Source organism: Fonsecaea pedrosoi, assembly GCF_000835455.1.
Source record: "Fonsecaea pedrosoi CBS 271.37 unplaced genomic scaffold supercont1.3, whole genome shotgun sequence".
NCBI classification, from domain to species: domain Eukaryota; kingdom Fungi; phylum Ascomycota; class Eurotiomycetes; order Chaetothyriales; family Herpotrichiellaceae; genus Fonsecaea; species Fonsecaea pedrosoi.
In genome coordinates, this window is record NW_013550613.1 from 3,190,485 (window position 1) to 3,215,454 (window position 24,970).

At 53.3% G+C, this 24,970-nt stretch overlaps 9 protein-coding genes across 9 annotated transcripts; 4 read left to right on the forward strand and 5 right to left on the reverse strand.

Annotated features, from left to right (window-relative positions):
- Positions 1-620: 620 nt before the first annotated feature.
- Z517_05085 (uncharacterized protein) lies at positions 621-5,730 on the forward strand (the record flags this gene model as incomplete). Its single annotated transcript, XM_013430412.1, has 3 exons — positions 621-777; positions 836-5,414; positions 5,478-5,730. The coding sequence occupies 3 exons, from the start codon at positions 621-623 to the stop codon at positions 5,728-5,730; spliced, it is 4,989 nt and encodes a 1,662-aa protein (XP_013285866.1).
- A 484-nt stretch (positions 5,731-6,214) lies between these two features.
- On the forward strand, positions 6,215-8,158 carry Z517_05086 (uncharacterized protein; the record flags this gene model as incomplete). The annotated part of the gene is made up of 1 exon (XM_013430413.1): positions 6,215-8,158. The coding sequence occupies one exon, from the start codon at positions 6,215-6,217 to the stop codon at positions 8,156-8,158; it is 1,944 nt and encodes a 647-aa protein (XP_013285867.1).
- A 423-nt stretch (positions 8,159-8,581) lies between these two features.
- Z517_05087 (uncharacterized protein) lies at positions 8,582-10,073 on the reverse strand (the record flags this gene model as incomplete). Its single annotated transcript, XM_013430414.1, has 2 exons — positions 8,582-9,379; positions 9,426-10,073. 2 exons carry the CDS (start codon positions 10,071-10,073, stop codon positions 8,582-8,584), a joined length of 1,446 nt encoding a protein of 481 aa, XP_013285868.1.
- Positions 10,074-10,853: 780 nt separating this feature from the next.
- On the reverse strand, positions 10,854-13,182 carry Z517_05088 (uncharacterized protein; the record flags this gene model as incomplete). Its single annotated transcript, XM_013430415.1, has 6 exons — positions 10,854-11,108; positions 11,181-11,949; positions 12,073-12,234; positions 12,317-12,900; positions 12,955-13,003; positions 13,055-13,182. 6 exons carry the CDS (start codon positions 13,180-13,182, stop codon positions 10,854-10,856), a joined length of 1,947 nt encoding a protein of 648 aa, XP_013285869.1.
- Positions 13,183-15,744: 2,562 nt separating this feature from the next.
- Positions 15,745-16,343, reverse strand: Z517_05089 (uncharacterized protein; the record flags this gene model as incomplete). The annotated part of the gene is made up of 3 exons (XM_013430416.1): positions 15,745-16,010; positions 16,070-16,223; positions 16,281-16,343. 3 exons carry the CDS (start codon positions 16,341-16,343, stop codon positions 15,745-15,747), a joined length of 483 nt encoding a protein of 160 aa, XP_013285870.1.
- Positions 16,344-17,251: 908 nt separating this feature from the next.
- On the reverse strand, positions 17,252-17,704 carry Z517_05090 (uncharacterized protein; the record flags this gene model as incomplete). Its single annotated transcript, XM_013430417.1, has 1 exon — positions 17,252-17,704. One exon carries the CDS (start codon positions 17,702-17,704, stop codon positions 17,252-17,254), a length of 453 nt encoding a protein of 150 aa, XP_013285871.1.
- A 704-nt stretch (positions 17,705-18,408) lies between these two features.
- On the forward strand, positions 18,409-20,212 carry Z517_05091 (uncharacterized protein; the record flags this gene model as incomplete). The annotated part of the gene is made up of 4 exons (XM_013430418.1): positions 18,409-18,547; positions 18,592-18,797; positions 18,845-19,177; positions 19,235-20,212. The coding sequence occupies 4 exons, from the start codon at positions 18,409-18,411 to the stop codon at positions 20,210-20,212; spliced, it is 1,656 nt and encodes a 551-aa protein (XP_013285872.1).
- Positions 20,213-20,738: 526 nt separating this feature from the next.
- On the forward strand, positions 20,739-22,522 carry Z517_05092 (uncharacterized protein; the record flags this gene model as incomplete). The annotated part of the gene is made up of 3 exons (XM_013430419.1): positions 20,739-20,852; positions 20,906-21,370; positions 21,422-22,522. 3 exons carry the CDS (start codon positions 20,739-20,741, stop codon positions 22,520-22,522), a joined length of 1,680 nt encoding a protein of 559 aa, XP_013285873.1.
- Positions 22,523-23,052: 530 nt separating this feature from the next.
- On the reverse strand, positions 23,053-23,877 carry Z517_05093 (uncharacterized protein; the record flags this gene model as incomplete). Its single annotated transcript, XM_013430420.1, has 1 exon — positions 23,053-23,877. The coding sequence occupies one exon, from the start codon at positions 23,875-23,877 to the stop codon at positions 23,053-23,055; it is 825 nt and encodes a 274-aa protein (XP_013285874.1).
- Positions 23,878-24,970: the final 1,093 nt, after the last annotated feature.

Consider the following 24,970-nt stretch of genomic DNA (forward strand, 5'->3'; position numbering starts at 1 on the left):
GGCAAAGCAAAAGCCACATGGAACCTAGCTGCGGGTCAGGAGAAAAAGCACAGACCGTAAATTGGTCTTTTGCCGGCCAGCCCAAAGAGGCCAACCACGACAGGGCGCAGGATCAGCCCTACTTGGTGCTTCCTAGACCCTTTTCCATTCCCACATCTTAAGATCTCCAGTTCATCGTCGGCCCATCAAGCTACAACGACATCCGAGTAAGAGACAAGGAACAAGAGTCCGAAGGTCACCGGAGAAAAAGAGGGGGAAAAGATAAACAAATAATCCACGAACGGTTGGGTGGGTTTTGGATTTGGCTGCGGAGACGTGTTGGGCGCGTGTTCCCGAAGTCCCGCTCCTCTTTGCCTCTCGCAACCACGCATCAAACATCAACAATTGATACAATCCACCATTATCCTGTGCGGCCTGTACCACTACTTCCCCCCCATCCCTTGCCGGTCGCTTGCTTAAACCACCGTTCTTTTCTGCCTTCACTCGCTTATCTTTCACACGTTCTAGCTGGCGGCCACTCGTTCCTAGCCGAATATTCTCAATGCAGCGTGCGACATAATCTTCACCTTTAGAACTGCCGGACACCCACTCAAACCCCGATCGCTTGCCGAACAGTCAAAATGGACGCGTCCAATGATGGCTCCGAGTCCGTCGACCAGTTCCTTGCACGGATTGCGAGTCTAAGCTCAAAGCAGGGGCAGGAGGAGGCTGAGCGATCAAAGAGGATGGAGGAGGAAATGTTGCAGGCGAGAAAAGAGAGACAGGCGAGAAGAGCAGGTATTAATTAGTCGAGTTTCACACCACAAGATACAAATGGGAGGCTGATCACATACAGAACGCGCTCGGTCTTTGTCTCCCTCGAAAACCGGCCCTACACCATCTTCACGTCTGGTCGGGGACAGTCCTCGAAAACCCACACAAGGGATTGACCCTCCTGTAGCCCTCACCCCTCCTCCGCTCCAATCCCGTACACTTGGCCGCGCCGACTCGATGTCTCCAAGGCCTGAGCGAGTTGCAGCCACCGCCTTGGACTTCACTCGACCACTCCCACCTCCACCAACAAGCGACAAACCCTCCACGCCCAGCTCGACTATGAATGCCACTGCACTCTCTAGGAGCGGAACATTATCGTGGCAACAGCGACCTTCGTCTAGGGGAGTGGGTTCAAGATCACGGCCGCTCTCTGTCGCCTCCATACCCGACTCAGCCCTGCCTCAGAATCCCGGTCAGCCAAAGGATACCGATGACGTGTCGCGGAAAGATATTGCAGCTTCATTAGGAGCGAAAGACCCGTCTTGGTTCCGACAGACTGCTGATCGTGGTGTTGGTTCAGCTGCATATCGCAAGAATGAGGCAGATTTAGAGACAGCACCGTCATTTACGGGTCGGGGTATGAGACTCCCAGGCATGTCAAAAGACTCCAATGCTTCCGTGGACCGCTCGAGGGAAGATCCCGAGAAGGCAACTCGCCCACCGTCCCCTCCAAAATCGTCTTTTGCTCAGCCCCTCGACCAGGAACAGTTGTCAAAGCAGGAAGAGCCAAGATCAGTGAGGCCGCTCTCCATGGTATCTTTGTCACCATCGAAACCTCCTGCTTTGGATCTTCCAAGTTTCAAGCCCTTGGACCTCAATACCTCGCTCACAGCGGACACACCTGGCCTGGGAAGAACATCGAGCATTTTGTCAACCGCTGGGCGTCCTCCTTCACCCACCAAGGGTTTGGGCGGTTTCGTTGAGAGTGCTATGATGAAGAGATCAGATAGCGTGAGCAAGCGATGGAGTGTACAGGCGAATGCAGGCTTGAAGCGAGGCGATTCTGTTGCCACATCTCGCCCACCCCATGTTTCTAGTGCGTCAGGCTTCAGTCCCGGACACAGCCGTGGTCCCTCGAGAGATGTTAGAGGTGTGCGAGATGGCAATTCGTCCCCGCTGTCAAGCTCAAGGCCTGTTTCGAGTCATGGCACTGAACCAATTCCGCTAAGCAAGGCTCGTCCACTGAGCCGCGCAGAAGACGATACCTTAGCAAATTCAGAACCCGCCATTACGCAGAACAGTCAAGCCGGCCGTGAAACCTCCAAAGCGCAGCATCAGAACCGCCCAACCACGCCACCACCACCGCTTGAGACGCTCTTGTCTCGCAGTCCGTCCAAAACCATGGATCCTCGCCGCTGGAGTCCCACCAAGGCCAGTTGGCTGGAGAGTGCGCTCAACAAGCCGGACTCGCCAAAATTTACTCCAGCTAAATCTGAGACACCTGCTTGGAAGCTCAATATGCAGCGTGCTAAGCAAGAGCAGCAGCAGCGGTCATCCGAAGCTGTGGGTAATGTGCAGGCGAAGCCCACTGTAGGGCCTAAGCCTCTCATTTCGCCTTCTCTCAAGGACTCGGCCATTATAAGTGAGCCTGAACCTCAGAAAGGCTTATCATCGGTGGCGGCGGATGAGGTAAACTCGGCCAAAGGCGTTGAAGCAGAGTCGTCACAACCTCGGGACATACCTGCGTCGGATACGGAGCAACCCAGGAGTGGAAAAAGGGAAGAGAAACCTGCTGTTCCTTCTAAGAGGAATGTCACGCCAATCTTACACGGAACAACTTTGGACAATAAGCCCGAGGCTGCAACGGTAGCATCAAACGAAGACAGGGAAGTTTCGGTTGAGGCATTGCAGGCAAACGCCTCTCCCGATCCTAAACCGCCGATGCTGAAGCCTAAACCACAGACTCCTCCAAAAACCGATTTCAGAGCCACTTTAAAGTCGCGTCAAGCAGCGCCAGCGAGCAATAGCGACGCAGAACCCGAATTCAGGGCCGTCTTCGGAAAACTGAAGAGGACGCAAACCCAGAATTACGTTGCCCCGGATCTCTTGAAAGACAACATCACCAGAGGCAAGGCAGGATTAAATACCACGGGTGGACCACAGAAGACTAAGCGGGTTGATGAATTCAAAGAAAGCATTCTGCAGAAGAAGGAGGCCATGAAGACTGGGGGTAGTGTGATCGGAAAACGTCCAGACGCACCCAGTCCACTTGAAAAGCCTGCTCAGGCTGTTCCCGAGGCGCTGGCAAGACGCATGACATTGCACAAAACTGGCCCGTCGAGTGAGAAGATCGAAGTCAAGAAAGCTGTCGATTTGCCTATCAAGCCTGCGGTCTCAGCGTTGAAACCCCAGAGTTATTCCTCTAAGCCAGTCCCTGACAAGCAGGATGACTCGACGCTCACCCAACAAGCACCGATCTCGGTACAGAAGGCGCCTGCGATTAAACCCGAGAAGACTGAATCCGTCTCGACGACTATTCTGCCAACCAAAGGAGCGCCTCAAACCACCAGCGGCAATAACCGGCCAAAAACAGACACATCTTTGGTTGCAGCCCCTCCTGCGACAGAGTCGGCGTTCAAGATGAGAGCACCCGAAAACAGCAAACTTGCAGCTCGTCTCAATCCTGCACTTGCTGGCGTCTTATCCCGAAGTGGTAGCCCTAAACCCTTGGGTGAACCGTCATCCAATGGCGGAGGCGCGATACAAGTCCGAGATACTCTGTCGTCCCGGGAGAATGCGAATGACCAAAATTCAGAGCTAACCCATATGACCAAGGCTCGGGCTAAGGGTCCGAAGAGGAGAGCGCCAAAGAGCGGACCATCGTCAAAGGAGACCGTAGCAAGTACTATTGAGAAGCCCATGTCGAAATTTGGCACTGGTACAGCCAACATTTCTGACAACAAAACTTCTGTTCCTTCGCGGCTGTTCGAATCGAGGCCGACCTCCGGCAAACTCATACCGGAAGTTGAGGAGAATAAGCCAAGTGTCTCTGTCGAGGAGTCAGCATCGCAGCCAAAGTTGGAAATTGGAAAGCGCAGAGCAGCGGAAAATGTTGTCAGGGAGTCGAGTACCGCCAAGCCGAGGGCTATATTAGAGTCAGACTCCAATCCAAAATCCAAACCAGCTGTGGCCAGCAAGTCGGCGGAGCTGAGAAAAGTATCCAACCCTGGGATGGTCACCCATGTTCCGGACGAACCTGCTCCCGCCGAGGCCGATAAATCTGCGGAGTTGAAAAAGGCTTCAAACCCTGCATTGCCACCAAAACGTGCCAATCAGCCGCCTCAAGCAAAGCCTTCTACGCCGAAGAAATTCGAAGTATTGGCCGATCGTGCACAAGTTGTATCGCCTCCTCCCCAATTCGAGAATCTAAGGAAGAGCGCACCTCTTTCGCCTCCACTCGCAGTCAACTCACCTCTCACACCTAATAAATTCAAGATCAACACGCCCAAGGAACCAAAGCTGGAAGTGGATAATTCTGTCAAGCCGTCCTCACTGGCTTCTTCTAGAGCTACCGGGCTTGGATTACAGTTCTCGTCTGCTTCCAAAAAGCCAGCGGCCACGCCCGAGTTGACGCCACCACCAGAACCGGAAGCTTCAACGAGAAAATTGGCGTCCTTCAGAGGTCCTGCGTCACCCACGAAGTCTGGTCGCTTGCTGAGGCCCCAATTTGAACGCTTTTTTGGTGTCTTACCGCAAGCCAGAGAAAAGGCGGAATTTGACACCCAGGCATTCTTGTCGTCTCAGAAGAATACCTCGGGCAAGCCCAAGACTCTCGGCAAACAGATATGGGAAGTGTCCGGCGACGGAAAGAGAACAGCCATGCCTCCCCAACAAGAACACATACTCTTCGAAGACTGTATGTATCTGTGTGTGCATTCAATGGAATCATCTGGCGGCTCAAAATGTGCCGAAGTATATCTCTGGTGTGGTGACGAGGTGCCCGAAGCTGCGGTAGAGGATGCTCAACTGTTCTGCAGAAAGATTGCTCGCGATAACAACGCCAAGCTTGAGGTAGTAAAGCAAGGTAAAGAGAGTTCCGAGTTCTTCCAAGCGCTTGGAGGGATTGTCATAGTTCGGAAGAGTAAGTCAGCAGCCTTGTATATGCTGTGTGGCAGACGACACCTTGGTCATGTGGCTTTTGACGAGGTCGAGCTATCTGCCGATAACCTCTCTTCTGGACTCCCCTTTTTGATATCTGCGAAGTTTGGGAAGCTCTATCTCTGGAAGGGAAATGACAGCAACCCAGAAGATGTGGGATGTGCGAGATTGATTGGGATGGACATGGGGCTCACCGGTGAGATTGAAGAAGTCTCAGAAGGAGAAGAGCCCGCCAGCTTCTGGGAAGCCTTCCCCTCGCGTCCGAGCAAGCGAGTGGCTCCTCGAACACGCAAACAGACGAGCCAATTCCACGGTCATGCACCCAAATTATACCGTGTCGAGCACGATCGCCCCAAATCGTCTGGCGGTTTCTGGGGCTTGAGGGCGGCATCGCCCCCGAAACAAGCGGTCAGAGCCTTGGTGGACGAGATTGCCCCCTTCACTCAGAAAGACCTCGATGCCAACCATATCCACATTCTGGACACCTATGGGGAGCTCTACGTGTAAGTTCAGCTGTACTTTTGCGCCGGATTGAAAGTCATGCTGACGTCTATTGTGTTTGTTAGCCTCGTCGGTGCGTCTGCCAAAAAACCTGCCGAGTTTGTGACGGCGGTACAGGTCGCTCAGGAGATTGCAGTTCTATCTCCCTCGGTTCAGGACAGACCGCTGTTGCCTGCATGTTACGTGGTGATGGGTGATCCTCCTGAAAACATCAAATCAGTCTTCCGAAAATGGAGGTCTGAAAGATCAGCTTCTCCAGACGACCAACTGTGTGTACGGGTTGAAGAAGTGATACAGGAATTAGGGATCACGCTGTGAAAGGGATGACGGTGGACTGATGATTGGGATTTGTGCAGGGATTTTGCAGACGATCACTCGGACGAATATGGTTTGGGCTCATGGGCGTGCATGTGTATTTGGCCATTTGGACGATGGAGGGGTTTCGGCAAACCTTGGCCAAGGTGTCACAAAAAGAAGGAGGGGTGGGCCAGTTTCCATCTGGAAGAATATGTGCTTTGATACACCAATTTAGGGATATTGAACTGCCCGTATGAGTGTATGAGTCGTATCAGTTGTATAACTGAAGCCATTGTCGTCAATTGTCAGCCAATCGGAGCGTGCTTAGGTAACCGCGCTCGTCATCAGCACCATCGGGGTCTGGATCATTCCGAGGCTCCTTGGCACCATTTCTTTCCTTCTGCCCGCCTCCGTCAAACCGACCTCGGATGCAGGCATCAGTCAGTACCTGGTCAGCTTGTCCCTGACTGCTCAGAAGTCTTCGTGTCGCCTTGTGCTGACAGTCATGGATTGGGCGGCTTCGAATCTCCCTCAGACGAAACCCAACACCTCTGTCCTCTCTCAGGGTCCCACCGCCACTCTGAACCTGGACCCCAAACTGCAGCGCGAGTTGTCTCGGCTCGATGACTCGATCCCCTTCAACCCCAGAGCTCGTTATCTCCATCACACCTGGGCGCAGACGTTCTTCTCGCGCCCGGAGCTGTATTTTCAGCCCGCGACAATCCCCGAGCTGCAAAAAGTCGTCACTTTAGCGCGACGATGTCGAAGACGGGTTTGCGTGACGGGGTTCGGACACTCGCCGTCCGACCTGACATGCACCTCGTCTTGGCTGGTCAACCTCGACAAGCTCAATCAAGTCTTGGAGAAGGACGTCGACGGGACTCCTGGCCTCTATCGCATCCAGGCCGGCATATCCCTGCATGATCTGAACGTGGAGTTGGCCAAGCACGGTTATACCCTGCCCAATTTGGGATCCATCGACGTCCAGTCGGTCGCGGGGGTCATCTCGACCGGCACGCACGGCTCGAGTCTCAAGCACGGCCTGATCTCCGAGTCGATAACTTCGCTGACGATCCTTCTCTCCAATTCGCAGTTCGTCACGTGTTCGGCCGCCAAAAACCCTGAACTCTTCCGAGCCGGCCTCCTCTCGCTGGGCGCGCTGGGCATCATCGTCGAGATCACGATCCAGGCCGTGCCGGACTTCAAAATCTCCTGGTCCCAGTCCCTCCACACCCTGAGCTCCGTTCTGGACTCGTGGAACTCTGACCTCTGGACCAAGGACGAATTCACCCGGGTGTGGTGGCTACCTTACCTCCAACGCGCCGTGATCTGGCGCGGCTCGCGGACTGACGCCCCGACTCGTCCTCCAAACACCACTTTCTATGGAGGTATGTTCGGCTACTATGTCTACCACAATCTGCTCTGGTTGTCCAACACCTTCCCGCGTATCTTGCCGTGGATCGAATGGTTCGTCTTCGGCATGCAATACGGCTTCAAGCCGGGCAACTTCGTCATGTCTGCGGTGCAGCCCGCCCGCGAGGGCCTGCTCATGGACTGTCTCTACTCTCAATTCGTGAACGAGTGGGCCTTGCCACTGGACAAGGGCCCCGAGGCGATCACGCGGCTCGCGGCGTGGATCAACCACGACGACGCCACCGCGCGCATCCCGGTCTCCAGCAAGGGAGTCTGGGTGCATTGTCCCGTCGAGGTGCGCGTCACGCACACGGGCCAGGAGACGCCCAACCGTTCCGGGGTGCGCGCGTACCTCGACCCCACCGTCCCCGACGGACCGACGCTATACCTGAATGCCACGTTATACCGGCCCTACGGCCGCGACCCGCCCTGCCACGCCACGTACTACGAAGCCTTTGAGTATCTCATGAAAGAGCTCGGCGGGAAGCCGCACTGGGCCAAGAACTTCTCCGACACGGCCGGCGAGTACATCGACGCGGCGTACGGCAGCGACATGCGTGCGTTCATGCAGGTCCGCGACGACAGCGACCCCGAGGGCATGTTCTTGGGGGAGTGGCACCAGAGGTATCTGCCCCTGAAGACGAAGACGGGTACGACGACGACAACAACCCCAACTGGATCGCACGGGACGGCACACTCTGGATTGAGGCTGGTGGAGTCAGAAGTCCGCCGGACCAAGAAGGGCCTCGGCTGGGGCTTTGGCGACGGCATCCTGTGGGAAGGGAGACAGCGAGCCGCTGCAGGCGATGGCGATGACGATGACGATGGTGACGCCGCTTACGGTCGCGCGGGCCAAGAACTGCGCGCGACTCATCTAGGAGATGACAGGAAAGCCGGAGCCGGAGGACACGGAAATGGTGACGAGACGCCCAGTCCGCCAGCCACCACGACCAGCGAGGAGTCGTTCGATTACATGGCCAAAGGCGAGGCGAGCGTCTATGCCGTCAAGGAAGGGGAGGGGGAAGGAGGTGACTAGATGGGATAGGATGGGATGGGATGGGCCGAGACGGGACGGGGGATGTTGGATGCCGGTGATGATGATTGATGATGCCGGGATGAACAGCCAGCCCACTTTGTCGTTGCACAAAAGGGGATACATTGGTGGTGGTGGTGGTGGTGGTGGTGGTGAGATGGAGCACCGGAGATCGAGGTAGTCAACTCGTGCGTGATTCTTTTGGTTTTTTTTAAGGTCATTTCTACTGCTTCATCCCTCCAAAACACAGACATATCTATTTCGATATCTATATATATTGTACGAGGATCCTGTCCACGTCGGCGCCACACACAAACACAAAGATCTAGTCCGGCTGTACAAACCCTCTTTTCCCGGATCGAAAACCGGCCTGACTATCATAGGTCTACGCTGCCCCGAGGTGTAAGGGGCATAGCCTCAAGCGAATTACACAGTCTGCTTCTTCTGTGTCTGTGTAGATTTCCAAATCAACACCAATTGCGCGGCGACGTCGTCCAAAAGCTCGGTGCTGGCCCAGCCCATGACCCCCGCCAATGCTCTAAAGAACTCCCTGGTCGTGGACCGGATCGTCGCGTGACAAACGCTCAGGACGTGCAAGTTGTAGAAGCAGGCGTTTTCCAGCGACGTGGTATAATGTAGCCAGAGCAGGAGGATGGGGCCTTCATGGGTGATGGAGGAGGCGAGAGGGTCCTTCTTGCCTTGGTCGGTTCCTGGCGAGCGACGTGCCGTGAGCTCGGCGAGCCGGCCCTGCATGACGAGCATGCAGCTTCCGGACCCAGCGGCCTGGTTCTCTGCCTCGTACATGCTCTTGCCAGTCGCGTACGACTTCCCTTCCACGACCATGGATGGAAAGCGTATATGGAGTGCGGGAAGGGTGGGACTGGACAAAAGCTCCTGTTCGTACTGCAGGTCCTTCAATATCTCCTCAGCGTCCAGCTTGTTGGCGCCCAACGACACCAATTTCTTGGCGACGACGGCGTGGAGAAATCCTATCGTAATGTCCGGGCGAGCGTTCTTGACACAGTTATTGTCAAGCATTGGCGGAGGTGACGGCGGTGGCGGCATGGTTATCTCGGCACTCCCTGGCGAAACGTAAGACGTCTCTGCCTGCCGCCGCTTGTTCGGGCGGTCATCGGAAAAGCCCATGTCGTTGAGAGACTTGTGCGGAGCACCGGAGCGGTAGGATTTTCGTTGAACCATAGGTTTCAGGGCAGGGGTCCCACTCTAAGCTCAAGTTAGCAGAACGATAGTGCTGGTACGCAAAGTCTACAGGACCTGCTTTCCTTCGAAAGGCAAAAGCTTTGCCGAACAGCTGGCGATTCATTGCTTCCAGTGCCTGATATATCAATTCGGCGCAATCATCTTCTCCACTCGCGACCTCCAGGACGTCAGGAAAGTCATTGCACAGGTCATCTGCAATCGCGAAAACGAGTTTCTCCCTTTCTTTATCGAGCTTAGGCTGGACGATGGCGTTGACTCTGTGCTCGAGGTGTTCTGGAATACATCGGTGCTGAAAGACTATTCTAGCACGGTCCAGTGAATTCAGGCGGTAATTGCAAAGCGAGAGAGATGTTTTCTGCGAGGACACGGACGCTGTATCCTGGTTCATCTCTGCCGTGCTCGATCGTCGCGAGACTGTTTCCTTTTCTTCTGCCATCCACTCACATATCTCCGATGCTGTCTCGCTATTGAGCTTTTCCAGATTCTCCCAATTGAGAAGGTCCTTGGATGGAGGCAACTCCGCCACCCCTTGCGAACAATCCTGCGGTCGCTTGTCCAGTTTCTCGTCTTTGCATTCGCGTTTCCGTTTTCCTCGTGTGGGTTGCAGAGGCTCCAGGGGGCTTCCAGTCGCTGTCGAATCTGGATGTATAGACCGGAGTGGAAGCGACTCAACGCTTGGGGGCTTAGGTGAGGGCATCGATTGCGGTGGAAGGTCGGGTGGCCCTTCTGGACAGAGAGGGATCGAAAATTGGTCCATCAGGTGTGCGTGCTGCTCATATCAGGGAGGCCTTGCTGGGAGGCGGCGACCCTTCTGCTCCTCTTGGCGCCTGCGGATTGTCTGGTTTCTTTGAAATGTTATCAATGGCGGCTACCTGAGGAGGTCAAGAGGAGATGGGGAAACGTACGTGCTGCAGATCTATGCGCACCGCCAATTGTGCGCTTCGGAGGCATGTTGACTCGAGGAAGAAAAGTCGAGACATGAGACAGGGAGAGATTATATTGGCGCCTGTGCGAGCGTAAGAGCAACGAACAGCAGTTTGGGGATTTGAGAGGGCGCGAGGAAATGTTTCAGACACGGCAAAGCGTTTCGCGGGGTAATAATAAACAATAATTATTGACTTGGGTCGATTCGAGAAACCTAATCTGGTAATTAACGTGGTAACCTTAATCATTCTTTGTGAAACTGCAATCATCAGAAAGCAGTAATCAATGGATGAAGCACGGTTCGGGGCATATATAATGGTTCGTCATTCATTCTAAATTGACAGCAATTGCTTTGGCTCCCATGCACCACTGCTACCATTGTCTTAGAAACCACAACAGATCCTCAACAAATTGCTGCCAGCGTCAATCCAAGTTATATGGTTCATGTATGTTTATGAAGATCGCCATCACTCTCCTTCTCTTTCGCTAACACTTCGCAGGGACCATCTCCGCTGCCCCGCGGCGGTACCTTACCCATTCTTGCCTTGACGACTCACACCGTCTTGATCTCTTCTCGCGTGACACTCGCGCGTCTCTCCGCCTCCTCGTGTTCATGCATCTCGCGTCGCTGCTCGCTAATATCCCTGACAATGCCGCGGTCGAGGGTGTACAGCGGCTTCAGCTCGGCCGACTTCTGCCAGAAGATGTAGCGCTTGATGAACCACGGAAGCCAGGTACCGGTCTGGTATGACATGAACCTGCGGGTCGGGACTGCGAAGATGTAGTCTAGTTCTTCGAGTGTACGTTGCTGCGGGGGAAAAGTTACTGATGTTAGCCAGACGCACAGATTGAGGTGAACGGTGATATTGCCGGAGCTTACCTTGGTTTCAGGAACCCAGAAGAAGATCATGATCAGGGCCAAGATGTTCAGGCCGGCAAAGAAGCCAAAGGCACCTGTCGGAGTGAATGCTGCGAGAATCTTGGGAAAGGTCAAGCCCAGTACTGCGGCCCAGAAGAGGCACGTCGCAACCGCCCAGCCCATGCCAACCTCGCGGTGAGACAGCGGGAAGACCTCGGCCGAGTACGTGAATGGTACAGGACCTTCACCCGGCGAGTAGAAGGCGGCGAAAAGGTACACAAACAGTGCAATGACACCCAAGTGGGCACTGCTCGATTTGGGAATGTAGAATGCAAACCCCCCGGCGAGGAGTGTCCAGGCCATGTTCGGGAACGTGAACAGCAACAAGGCACGTCGACCGAACGTGTCAATCGTGAGGAAAGCGGGAATGGCAAAGAGGAAATTGACGGCGCCGAAGCCAAAGGAACCCAGTAGCGCCTCGAAGTCGGACGCTCCACCCTCCCGAAAGATGGTCGACGAGTAAAAGGCCATGATGTTGATGCCACACATCTGTTGTGCGATCATGACTGTGAAGGAAGCCAGAGTGGCGCGACGGACGCGAGGCATGGTAAACAGCTGCATAAATCGTGAGATATAGGTAGAATCGCCCACGATGTCGTGTTCGATATCGATCTGAGTACTGATATAGTACAAGTCCCTAGCGGCGAGGAGAGGATGGTTTCTGAGTTTGAGGAGAGATTGATATGCTTTGGCTATTTTGTCGTGCTTGATATACCATCTCGGGCTCTCACTGTTTTGAAGCAAAGCGTTAGATTGGTGTCATCAAGGTGCAGATCTCGGAGGCTTCAACTGGTGACATGGTGCAAAAGAGATCCAACGAAAACAGTAACACAGCTGTGAGGCATAGACTTACGGGCAGAGAAAGACCAAAATAGCCAGGGGAATGGCAGGTATAAAGGCGGAACCGAGCTGAAGACGCCAGCCAATGTCACCAGCTTTCCACACAGCTAGGTTGAAGGCAGTCCCTAGGAAAATCCCGAAAGCCGTCCAAAATTGCCATGTCATAACAAGGGCACTGCGATAAGAACGTCAGCCATGTGTGATGCGAGCATAAGGGATTCTCGTGACGGCGTCAATCTCGGGACGCCAATACTCACCCTCGAATTGCGGCAGGGGAGTTCTCGGCAGCGAACACGGGTGTAGTGGCGCCCTTCAAACCCATACCGATGCCCATGAGGACACGTGTGGCAAGCAACTGTTCCCACGTCTGGCAGAACGCTCCACCAATGGGCGTTGCAATCAGAAAGATGGCCGATGTGAAGATGGTACCTCGACGACCAAAGTAATAGTTACAGGGATCAGAGAGCCAGCAGCCCAGGAAAGCGCTGCCGATGTAGGGCGCCGAATTGACAAGTCCAATGATCCAGAAATCTCTTTCGTAGCCCGGCTGTCCTTCTGGTGTATCCAGACCAAAGGCTTCCGGGAACGACAAATTGGCACCGTTGGTTCCGGTCTGATCCCAGCCTTGGACTGCGGCACCGATGGAACAGACTATGACGGTCATGTATAGCTTCATTGGATGTTTCCATTTGCGTGAAACCTCTATGCGGAGGGCATCCTTCTCATCCTCAGTGAGGAAGGAGAGACTCTCAAATTGGCCTGGGTTCTGGGCGACCAAAGCACCTTTCTTTATCAGCTCGACCTCGGAGGTCATGCCGGCACGGTTTGCAAATTCTTCAACCTGTAGACTACCGCGTCAGTTTGCGGCTGGTACAGAGTATTGGAGGTTCCTCACATTGGCCAACAACTCTTCTTGGGGAATATCAGCAAGAGGGTTGGAGATCCTGTTGAATGTTTAGCCAAAAGATCCAAGAACCAAGGCGAGCGCGGCGTACTTTGCGTCCAAGTTCTTGTTCCTGTTCAAATCCGCGATGGACGAGCGCCGGCGCTCCGGACCTGAAGACTTCTCATGGTCCGTACTGCGCCTGTTGTCGAAGCTGTCTGTAGCCTTGGTGTCGGACATGTTCATGAGTTACCGGCCAGCCAATGTGAAGGAAAGTAACTGAGAAATTCGACGGGGCTAGAGATTTTCATAAAGGGGGGACACTGGGTCCCAGCCTTTTCATATACGTCGACCGTCTATCATTCCGCAAAAACCCCGCGCGCTGATCAAGTTCGGAGAAACGCACAATGGAGTGCGGGTGACATCGTCTCAAACATCGCAGAGAGTTTTGCGTTTCAAGAACCCCGGAAGATGGCGTGCGATAGGCCCAGTTCAATCGACGTGATGGTGCTTCTGGAAGGCAGAATCTCTGGTGGAAGCCTTGTGGACCGCCCTCCCCACTTGTAACCAAAGCCCTTGGCAGCGGAGAAAACTCCACCTCATCAAGAACAAGAACTGCGGGCTGAATTTGGCAGATGTCATTTGGCATTGCCCAGAGGCGAGTCTCAATAACCTTACAGTGCTTGGTGCCCCAGACAGAAGCAAGCATATTCTTGGGTTCTGGGGTAGAGATATCGTTTAGAGAGCTGAGGGTGAGTGCGGCCTTTGGAAGCGAATATTGAATGGAAACCCGCTGCTAGAGATGATTTAACACCAGAGAATCTCGAGTCGCTTGAAGGAGGAGATGAAGCAGTGACTCTGAAAAGGCCTGGCAGTCACTGTCAAAGTTGGACCAACACTGAGCATGGGAGGTTGAACAGCGGTGGAGGAAAGGAAGTCGCCCAGGTGGGTAAGAATGTAACAGCGGGAACGCCTTGCCAAGATGCCGGGTGGATGCCAAGGGCGGAGATCATCTTGGTTTGCTCGGCGGAATCTGCACTGTGCATCCCACGGGTTATTGAACCGATGGCCCTCAGCCTGTGAAGACTGATCAGCCTTCTTTACTCAAAAGACTACGTCACCCTTCCCCAGAGGGACAAGAACAAGACGTATCATCGTGCGAAAAATTGTCCTACATCTTCAACCCTCTTACCTCCTTTTGGCAGCCCTTGTGATCACCAACCCACACTGCCCACATTAGAATATCCCTGCACATCACTCCGGGTTTCATCAGCCTGTCCGCATTTCTTGGCCCCTCTGAGATCTCGAATTTCTGTCAAGGCAATGCCGCTTCCGTTCCAGATGACTTCCCGGCAAATAGGAGAGAATCTACCAGACATGGACGGGAGAGGTCAGACAAGATAACTTACCCCATATGCGACGACAGTAAAACATCCAGGATGACTCTCTATAGAGCCCCTTGGGGGAGTGCACTGTGGTAAGGCGATACCACAGTCAATCTTGAAAGTAATATTGGTTCGCTTGACGAATGACCTGGTCTTATCCCCGTCCAACTGTCTGAGTCGTTGGCATTTACCCAATGCTGCACCAAGGATGTCGGTCTTGGCTAATGCTGAGATACCATCGAAGTCATCTAAGGTATAGCTTGGTTCAGGCGTCAGCACTTGGCCGTTTGACATCTGCAAAGACACCATCGTCCTAGAACCCAAACTCGACAAGCTTTAGTGCCGGATAGAACGGCCGACCTGAGGATCCAGCCACTCAATTGAAAAGTTTCGATGTAAGTAATCCGTTGGATCCACTTCTCCGACCCCTTGTTGAATGAAGGAATTTCGATTGGGTGGGTGAAGCCCGTGTAGATGGCAGGGCGTTTGTTCGCAGTGGTTGAGCTTCTGTTTTGATCTTTTTGCTAACTCAAAGCAGCGCCAGAGAGCTCGTTACCTTCAAGATTGAGGCGGTTTTTCTCCAACTGCCTATCGCTATCTCCCACCTCTCTTGGACCTTGATCTCGATCTGGTCGAAGACGAAGCCATAGACCTTGATCCGTATTTCTGCTGGGACGGCGAGAAAAGGGGCACTGTCTCCAGATGATTCCGTGGCTTGTTAAAACGATATCACTGACGTGATGATCGGAAGTCAAAGAATTTCCGTGTGACACGGGCATCGGGACTCCGGCAATTTGAGCGCCAGATGACAAGGATCCTGAAGAGTGTAATGGTACAGGAAAGAATGCAAGAGGCGGGAAACGCTCAAAGGTAAAGACAAGAAGAACGAAGCCAGAAAGTGAGAAGATTCAAGGAGAAGAGGCGAGGCGTGATTACAAACATGACGTTCACGGTCGGTGGCGCCATCACTCGGACCTTTGAACTGTCATTGAGTGCGTTTGACGGGGAGCGAAGAGAAACTTCAGTACCTGATGAGTGCATGAACAAGAGTTGGAGAGAACCAGCAAGAGATGATTTGAGAATGGCTGAGTATAAAATCAATTGTCATCCGTCAAGTCGCCACTCCGATCACCATTACCACCAACTAACTGCCAGGCAGAACTTCATCCCTGGATCAAGCGCTTCAGAATCTGCATGAGGGGGTATCATTGAGACATAAGGGACAAAAATTGTTCGTGATTTCGTCAGCTAGTTCCGCATGACACCAAGATCCGAATGTTGCCCGATGGATCCTGTATTTCACCTTGATGACCAGCCACTTCATCTAGACGCGACTGCGCCGGTACCAGCGTCGACGTGCGTATCTGGCAAGCTTTGGTAAGCACACACTGATCCTTCTCAGATCTGGTGGTCAACCTTACGGTCCTTGAGCGACGGGGGCAGCCGCGACGGTCTTGCGCCTCTCGCGATGGACAAACCAGAGGCCAACCAAGGCGCTCAGGATCCAGAAAATCGCAGACAAGAAAGAGAAGGCCTCGGCAGCTCGATAGCGACCACAGAACCCATGAAAACTGATTTGATTCCAGTCAAAGGTGTCTCCATCACAGCCGGTCCCATTGGCCCATTCGACGAGAAGCCCAAAAGAGGCGAACCAGGCAAAGGACAGGATGATATCCATGGGCCCTGTTTCAGGGAGTCAGCATATATTCCCTTGGCACTACATTGCGGTCTTTGAAACGTACAGTGGAAGAAGCCGCCGGCGAACGGGAGCAACCAGAGTAGACCGAGGAGGAGGGAGATTCCGGCCACAATCTCAATGTAGATGAATCGCGCGAGGGGCCAACCGTTCCCGTGGCGGTAGTCATCTAGGTAGGAGCCGACGATGCCTGCAACGACCTGCGCACAAGATCAGAAACGCTAAAAAAAAGTGAGTTCGATCAGAGTTGCACTTACACCCGCGAAAGCGAGCTCACAGACACGCAGGCCCATAGATACAATTCGGGAGATGACAGGCATTTTGAAGATTGGTCGATTGGTGAGAGACTTTCCTGAAGAGAGAATAGAAAGGACGTTGCAGACGAACGGGTGCTGTCGCCAGCAAAACGAACAAGGTCGATGGGGAGAACTTTAGCTGTCAATGATCGGAGCAGAGGGTGAAGCAGTGACTTAAGAATGAAGAGCGAGGCCGTGACACTAGGGCGTTAACAAGGCGACACAGGGGATTCTCTGTTTGCCAGCCACCAACATCACCGTTCTGTCCTCACCTTGGTCTTCTAAATTCCTTGCTCAGGAGAACCCTGGCCACGCGTTGCCTTGATTTTGTGCCACGCCAACCAGTGGTGTTGTCCTACTGGACCCTGGTTGGCCATGAGAGATTGACAGGCAAGGGGCGCGTGACAAAGAAACGAGTTGCAGAAACATGGCACGACGTCATAGGGGGAATCTGGATAGGAAAACATGCTACCGAAACCAGGCAGAATGCTTGAGCCTCACCAATCCACCAACCCCATGAGGGGGAGCAGACAAGTAGAGCAGGGAATGTAGTCAAAACGCTAGCGACAACGATGGGAAAGGCTGAGAGTTTTGGAGGCAGAAACTGGTAAGCGAGAAGCTGCAGACCGGAAATCAAGTCCATCACAAGGTTCCTGTGACGTCAAGTTTAAAGTCAACCCAGACGCCAAGGCGAGGCTGACATTCTCAGCCTCGCTCACTTGCCCGCCCGTAGCGGTTCTGCATAGCCATTGTGTATCGCTGGGGAGTCCACTATCCTCTTGATCACAGAAGTGTGGCCGAGTCCACGCGAGCTGCCGTATCCCGGTTGCTGATCGACCCGATCTGAATTCCAGGATCTCAATCGCGTGAGCGAAACAAATACTTGTCTCGATCCATGCGTGCCTTGTTCAATAGCCACATCTCCTACTTGTTCACGCTAATGCCCTCGCCTTCTCATTGACCTCGTCCCCAAAGTCAAAGGACCCACCGAAAAATTGGTGCCTGGCTGTGTTCAGAATGCAGGACTTGAACATCATTGTGCGTCCCTGCGCGTCGACCCATTTTTGTCTAAAACCGCCCACTTCCATGCGTGGATACATATCATCACTCATCAACTCTGGGCTCTCTTTCACTTCATCCACAGCCTGGAGGGCCAGAGATTGTGATGTTTTCTCGGCATCGGGAGGAAGGATGGGAAGAAGGTAGTCATTGTAGGTTCTTAGTCCAAAGTCGGTCACAAAGAAGAGAGTTGGGGGGGTTTTGACGCGATCAGGAAGGCCTTCAGGCGTGAGATGCATAGCTGGGTGAGAGAGAAGAGCCCGGAGCACAGCCGCATGTTTGCATGCGTAGTCGAAGCGTTCTTTGGGTGACGGAAGCGCACTCATGTCTTAGTATCTGTGGATGCTGAACTTGGTGAAGATAAAAGAGTGTGGGGGTGACCACCGGGTCCAGTACTAGAGAGGCAAAAGGCACAGAGACGAGCAGAAGAGTGTCTGCGGCTGGCAAGAGACAATTCCCATGAATTTTGTCGGCAGCGATATCAGTGGCAAGAGTGGTGAATTAGCGGTGAGGAGAAGGTCTGTAGCCCTCAGGCTCTCCAATTCGCGCTTGCCACGCCGCGAGGACGCGTTCCTGCCGTTCCTGCATCGCTCTACCTCGTACTATGTAATAAGCCTTTACCAACCCTTGACCAACCCCACTAGGACGCCTAGGAAGCCCACAGGATCAATATGCGACAACTCAGTTTGAGTAAAATCAGACAACCACTCTTGGTCTCTCTGAGTACGGGAGACCTACAGATATCCAAGTGGTTTATAACTTTCTGCTCAACGAGAAATGCTTACGTCCGTAAGTCACCTGCAAGGACAACACCAGAACCGAGGGCTCGCTTGTCCATCCCTGGAACTCCGCCCCCATAGCATAGCTACTCGTGCATGAGACCTCCAATACTCTCGTCGAATGAGGTGCCGGGTACTGCTGGACCACAACGACTTAGCTCTGTGCGCTCGAGTCGCTCGGCTCAAAAGCCGCTCTTGATTTATCTCGTTGTTCCCAAGGGAAGAGCGTCGTCTTTACCGTCTAGTCGAACATGAGGATTCTTCAGCAGTCACAGTCGGATGTGTATCCAAATCTGATTGATCAACTTCTGAAATACTTGACCCCAGACAATGGTGAACAGTGGACATCCCAGCAAAGCATGCACCAACTGCCGGAAGAGGAAGATCAAGGTAAGAAAAGGCTTGATTCCAACTCCACCAACCCCGTCAAACAGTCAGATACGTGCATAACACTTTTGTCAGTGTGATCAAAGAAGACCGGCATGCACCCAATGCGTCAGAGCTGACTGGCCTTGCCCTGGTTATCGTCCTGATATCGACATCTTTCTTCGCGATGAAACCAAGGGTGTCACCCACAAGTATCAGGGGTGCCGATCCATCCATTCCTGCCCGTCTTTCTCAGATCGAAGCTCCAGGCAATGTTCTTCCCAATCGAACGACCGAAACCCAGACACGTTACCCTATCAGCTGGACATGGACGTCGTGACCCGAGCAGTGTCGTTCTTTTTCTCCCAGTATGTACACCAACCTCCAACACCTTGCGGGAAATTTCAACCTGGGTCATTCCAATATCTCCCGTCCCTGTATGCTCGGAGTCGACCAGATGGACCTCTGGTTCCGATCGTCCATGCGGCCGCGCTCGCCAGTTATGCCAATGCGGGCAACGTCCCCCACTGGACACTGGAAAGCTACCGATTGTGCGGGCTGGGTATCCTGAGATGTAGGCATGCACTTGGAAATCTAGCCGAGAGAAAGTCAAATGAGGTTCTTGCCAGCATCATGCTGCTAGCCGTCTATGAGGTGAGTCGCCCCCAAAGTGTGGATGATTAGACCTAATCAGTACCCCGTGAACGACAGACTATTGCCCTCAAAGGGACACGAGCCATGAAGACATGGAGTCAGCATATGCTTGGCGCAGCGGCAGTAATTGATTTCCGTGGTCCGGGTCAGTTTGACGACAGATCTAGCGTTCAGATCTTCCTGCAGATTCGACGCCTCATAGTCCTCTCCGCCTATCAACTACAGCAACCAGTGCCCTTTTCCTTGAAGAAGTGGTCAGCTTGGCTAGAATACGCCAGTATTGGTGAAGATTACGAGGTTGTTTACCTCGCCAACCGGCTTTCGGAAATAGTTGAGACGCTTGCATCTGTCCGGGCCTTTAATAAAGCACCCAAGACTCGAGGAACAGGGGACATCTCTTCTCTGCTTTTGCCAATCGACTTGATGCTTCAAAGCTGGCGGAATCAGCTCCCTACGTCCTGGCTACCCAGACCTCGTCCTGCCTGCCGTTGTGAGGGCTGTTTCTCGCGCAGTCATTTTGAAGGCATGCCTTTTGACGCCTATCCCGATCTATATGTCGCCTCACTTTGGAACAATTATCGTGGTGCGCGCATCCTGGTTCACGAAATGCTATTATCCACCGCAACTCCCACTTCCATCACGGCCATAACGGACGACAAGGAATTATGCCCAACCATCAACCTATTGCGCCAGATGAGCACTGAGATTTGCCTCAGCGTCGACTACCATCTGAGACCAATTCCGGATGACTCGTTTCCTGATTCCATTGACCACTTGAAAGGAATAGTTACAGCCTCAATCCCTGGTGGCGAACTCCTCATCTGGCCGCTCTTCATGGCTGGAATGTTGCCTACGACAAGCCCAGCACGAAGGATGTGGATATCGGATCGCCTAAGGCAGATTGGGGCCAACCTAGGCATTGGACTGGCGCTTTCAATGAGCCAGGCTATGTACAACGAGCGGGACACAACCCCATTTTCTCACAGCGAGCTGTGGGCGTATGATGATTGCCAGGCCGAAAGTGCCTGCCCTTGAACGAAGCTAATGTACAGGAATGGCCTCCCTTGAATCGTCTTGACTGATGAGGGTCTGTGTCGGATGCCTGACGCCGAAGTCGTCCTCCTGAAAACCAATGATCTAGCTTCCCACTTGGACCAATTTGAACCGAGTAGTTGACCATCTTGAGATGCGTGCAGTTACAGCGTCTCCATCTGCAGCTGTTAATTGGCTACGCCGCAAAGCTAACCCGTCCTGGACTGGACTTTCTCATTTGTCACCTTTGTTGTGTATAGCTATCGTTGTTGCTAGCGACGAGTAAGTCGAGGTGTTCAGTTGTGTCTTGCTGCACGCCAGTTGGTCTCAGGACGATGTGCTTCTCGAAATCCACTTGTCGAGTTTGATTCCGTTGTCCGTCTCCAGAGAGGAATCTCTGCTTCTTACAAATAGACGGCAGCCCTTTGACATCAACGATGTCGCCCAGCGAAAGACCACTGATTGCTATTGCTCAGTCGAGAGACACAGGCAAGCTGACAACTCAGATTCAATTGAGTTTGTCGATAATATGCTTCTCTCAGTACTTTTGGCATCCATTGTTGCCTCCAGGGGTCTTGCCCAAGGCCTCAAGTTGCCTGTCGTCGACCTTGGTTATGGACTACATCAAGCAATAGGATACAATGTGGGCCAAGATGCCCTGCACATCCGCAACACGAGACGACTGACCCATTGCAGGATACCTTGGACGTTTATAACTTCTCCAATATCCGATACGCTCGGCCTCCGACGGGTAGTCTTCGCTTCACGGCGCCCCAGCCTCCTCTAGTAAACAGAACTCTGCAGGATGGCAGCTCCGGAGGTACCTGCCCTCAAGCATACCCTGTTTGGTACCTCTGTGGGCTGGCTCTGCTCGGTGGCTCCATCAACTCCACCGATGCCTGCGATGCTAGCCTCATTCCCAAACCCGACCCTACAGAACAAGAGGACTGCCTGTTCGTCGATGTCATAGTCCCGAGAAAGATATTCGCCAATGCCAGCAAGGAGCATAATAAAGGAGCGCCGGTGATGGTTTGGGTGTACGGAGGTGGTTTTACTTTCAGTAAAAAATACGAAGACGGAAATCCTGCTGGGCTCATCCAGAGAAGTCGGGAAGAAGACGTGAGTGGCAATGGCGTTGTCTATGTCACATTCAATTACAGGGTACGCTTTCGTTCTTGTACGTTTGTTCAACGCATCTGATGCAGATTCCAGGGTGGTGCCTTTGGTTTTCTGTCCGGGCCCAACATTCAGTCCAATGGAACCGCCAATGCTGGCCTGCTTGATCAGCGCATGGCTCTCGAGTGGGTGCAACAGTACATCCACCTGTTCGGAGGCGACCCGAAGCAGGTTACTGTATTCGGACAATCAGCTGGAGCAGGTTCCATTATGCACCAGATCACAGCATATGGCGGTTTGAAAGGGCCAGCACCTTTCCAGAGGGTGATCCTACAGTCACCCGGGTTCGAGCCATTCCCCAGCCACTGGGAGCAGGACCATCTGCTGCAGAGGTATCTGGGGCTCCTCAACGTGTCGACAATTCAAGAAGCACGCGAACTTCCCTTCGCGACACTCTCTGCCGCCAATGTAGAGCTCGTCGCCACCTCACCGTACGGAACGTTTACATTTGCCCCTGCGGTCGACGGAGATTTCGTGCCGGGCCTGCCAGGCAATTTGCTGACGCAAGGGAACTACGACACATCGGTGGAGCTGTTGACGGGCTTCAACGCGCACGAAACGCTGTACTTCACCGATCCAGCCAGTACCAACAACTCCATCTTCCTGTCCAGCATCACCAGCACGTTCCCAGGCATTCAAGCCCCGGTCGCAGACTACGTTTCCCAGACCCTCTACCCTCCTGTCTTCAACGGGAGCTATCCCTACAGCTCGTTCTACGAGCGTGCCGAGCTCACGCTGCAGGAAAGCGCCTTCACTTGCAATACCTTCTTCCTCCAAACCGCGGGAGCCCTCAGCAAAGTCAAGTCGTCGGGCTACGGCTACCGCTTCAGTGTCCCGCCCGCTTACCACGGCCAAGACGTCGCTTATACGTACTACAACCCCTCGACGGCTGGCCCGAGTGTGAACGCCACCATCGCCCTATTCATGCAGCGGGTCTTGACCCGGTTCGCCCTGACTGGGAACCCAAATCGCGAGAACGATGCCGCGGGGGCCACTACCATGCCTGCATATTTCTCTCACCAGATGACATCGGAGGCGGGTCACATCCTCGACCTGAATGTGACAGGCTTGAACGTGATTACTGATCCCAACGACAACGACCGCTGTCGCTGGTGGCAGAAATCGCTGTACTACTGAGTCCGAGCAAGTATCTCTTGGGTAGGTGCAGCAGAGGGTATGGGAGATGATATTGTGGAACTAGTTAAGCCTCTGCATGGAGTGCTCACATGGTACTCTGCGGCGGACTGACTGAGCGATTAAAAGATCGAGTGTTAGCTGCACACAAGGGAGCAGTGGTGGTGGCTGTGGTGGATTTCACTTTCTATAGCGGTTTGTCTAGCGACAAGGTATCACAAACCCCCTACACCACCACGTCTTCATCTAGAGGGCGAAACTGTTGCTCGTCGATTTTATTTTCTTTGTGTGTACGTCCCGAGGGCCGGACACACTCTCATAGCACAGGCATGAAGCATGATATATCAGGTAGTCAATTAGTCAGACTATACACCAATCATTCAGTTAATGTTTTGCATTGTCAACTTCAAGCGGACGAACAAGGCTATAATGGTATCTCTGAGCTGCAAAAGCAGGTGAATACGAAAAAACAACTCGCCCTCCCACCACCGAAATTGCCCCATCATGATACACCTTACACCGTCGCTACCTCATCAATGCTTGCCCTCGGTGAACCACGCGGTGGCTCTGTCGACAATGGCCTTGCCGCCAGACTCGATAACGTCTCCGTGACAGGGAATGACTCGGTCGTAATCCCACTGCTTGATTCTCTTGGCCGACTCGGCAAAGCCCTTCCTATCCTTGCCGGCGGCGGCGTACCAGAGAAAGCGCTTCTGCCAGGTCATCTCGCCCTTGGTGTTCATTATGCCTGCAAAGAGCTTCGTCAAGATTCCGGATCCCGCGGCAACTCCGGCCTTGGAATATTGTTCGGTGGCCGGCAGGTTGAAGAGCAGATCGGCCTCGATCATGGTCCTGCTGGGCTTGTGGAGAAAGACCAGCTCCTTGTTGGTGTGGGAGTCAAAGTATTCGTAGGAGAACTCGGTGTCGAATTCGGGAGTGATGTGCATGTCAAGCTTGTTCTTTGCCGAGAAAACGTGTGCAAATTTTGTGCCTTTGGTGGCCGGATCGCCCTCTCTCTTCTCTGGCAGCCCTTCCATCCCGATCACTTCCGCTTCGGGGTATTCTTTGGCCCATGTAGAGATGAAGATGTGATGCTCGATGTCCGGCGCGACGATGTATTTGATAGGACCCATTGACGTGACTTTGGCCTTGACGTCCGGGGTGAGCGCAACGGGTGAAAAGACGGCCACGTTGCCCGTCTGTAGCTTGACCAAAGTACCCCGGCCGCCAATCTTGATATGCCCAAACCGCAGGAAAGGTACACTGAGGGTCGTGATATTAGGAGTGACATCTCTTATGACCATGACCTTCGCAGGGTCACGCGGTATCAAGGAGGAGGCGGATTTGGCGGTAGACATTGTAAAGGTAGGAAGTGGTGTTGTGTTAGAGAGGTATTCGACCTGTTTGTGAGGTTATCGAACTGCAGGATCGCAATGCAGAGGAAGAAGTAGATCGAAGGTGCAGGGGAAGTCTCATGATATACTTTTCGCACAGAGTCCTCGTATACCAGGTCTCGAGTTTTCCACTCAATGGTTTTTTCTCATCGTTGTGCCTTGCATTACCAAGTCATTATTCGGTTGACTTCTGCCCCGGTCCGCATGGTTCAAAGAATGCGAACAGCTAGAGAGCAGAACGTCATGCATTGAGTGGACACCGCGCCACCACGGCCGTTGTTTTTTAAGCATAGACGATGCCAATTATGGAAGGGCTCCAGGGATGCCTCGGCCTGTGGTTTGCAGAAACTGTCATCCATCGGGTAGCGCCTATGGAGAAGCGAGACTTTCACCTGGTTACTCATCAAAATGGCATCCAGCCACCGCGCTCGGGGTGGTGAAGTGATTGTGAGCTCCAGTGAACCTTAGTCAGCCCAGCCCAGCCCGTCTTGTCAACCATCCCTCTCTTGTATAGTGCCCGGAGCCAAAGCCCAAATAATTAGAGGCCATGCATGTGTTGCTATTTGGAATGCCGCACTGGAGTGCGAGCCTGCCACCCTGCGCGCCTAGCTGGCCATCCGTGCTCGGCCGTAATATTAGGTATTTGGAAACCAACAAACGAGTACGCTGAGCCGAAATTACCGCAACCGCATACGACTGTCTCTTCAGGTATCTTTCTCGGCGTTCGTGAGGTAGGTGACGGTGCGGACGAGCAGCCCGTGGTTCTGCGGGTTTTTATGGATGTAGGCAATGGGAGGGTTGATAAAATACACGATATTTATCTAGCGCTAGTATGGTACTAGTAGACACCTGAGATAGGTACATAGGGCAGGTACCTGAGGTAGGTACTGGTAGGCACCTAAGGATAGGCACCTTTAGGAGGACTTGGAGACTCACTCAAATTCACTAGCTAAAGACGGGAAGACTTGAAATTTGAATGGAAGTGTTTTGATTCCCCATGCAGGGTGTCTGGCATTTTTATTTCCTCAATCAATCGTTTGAAGGCTCTTCATGCCTA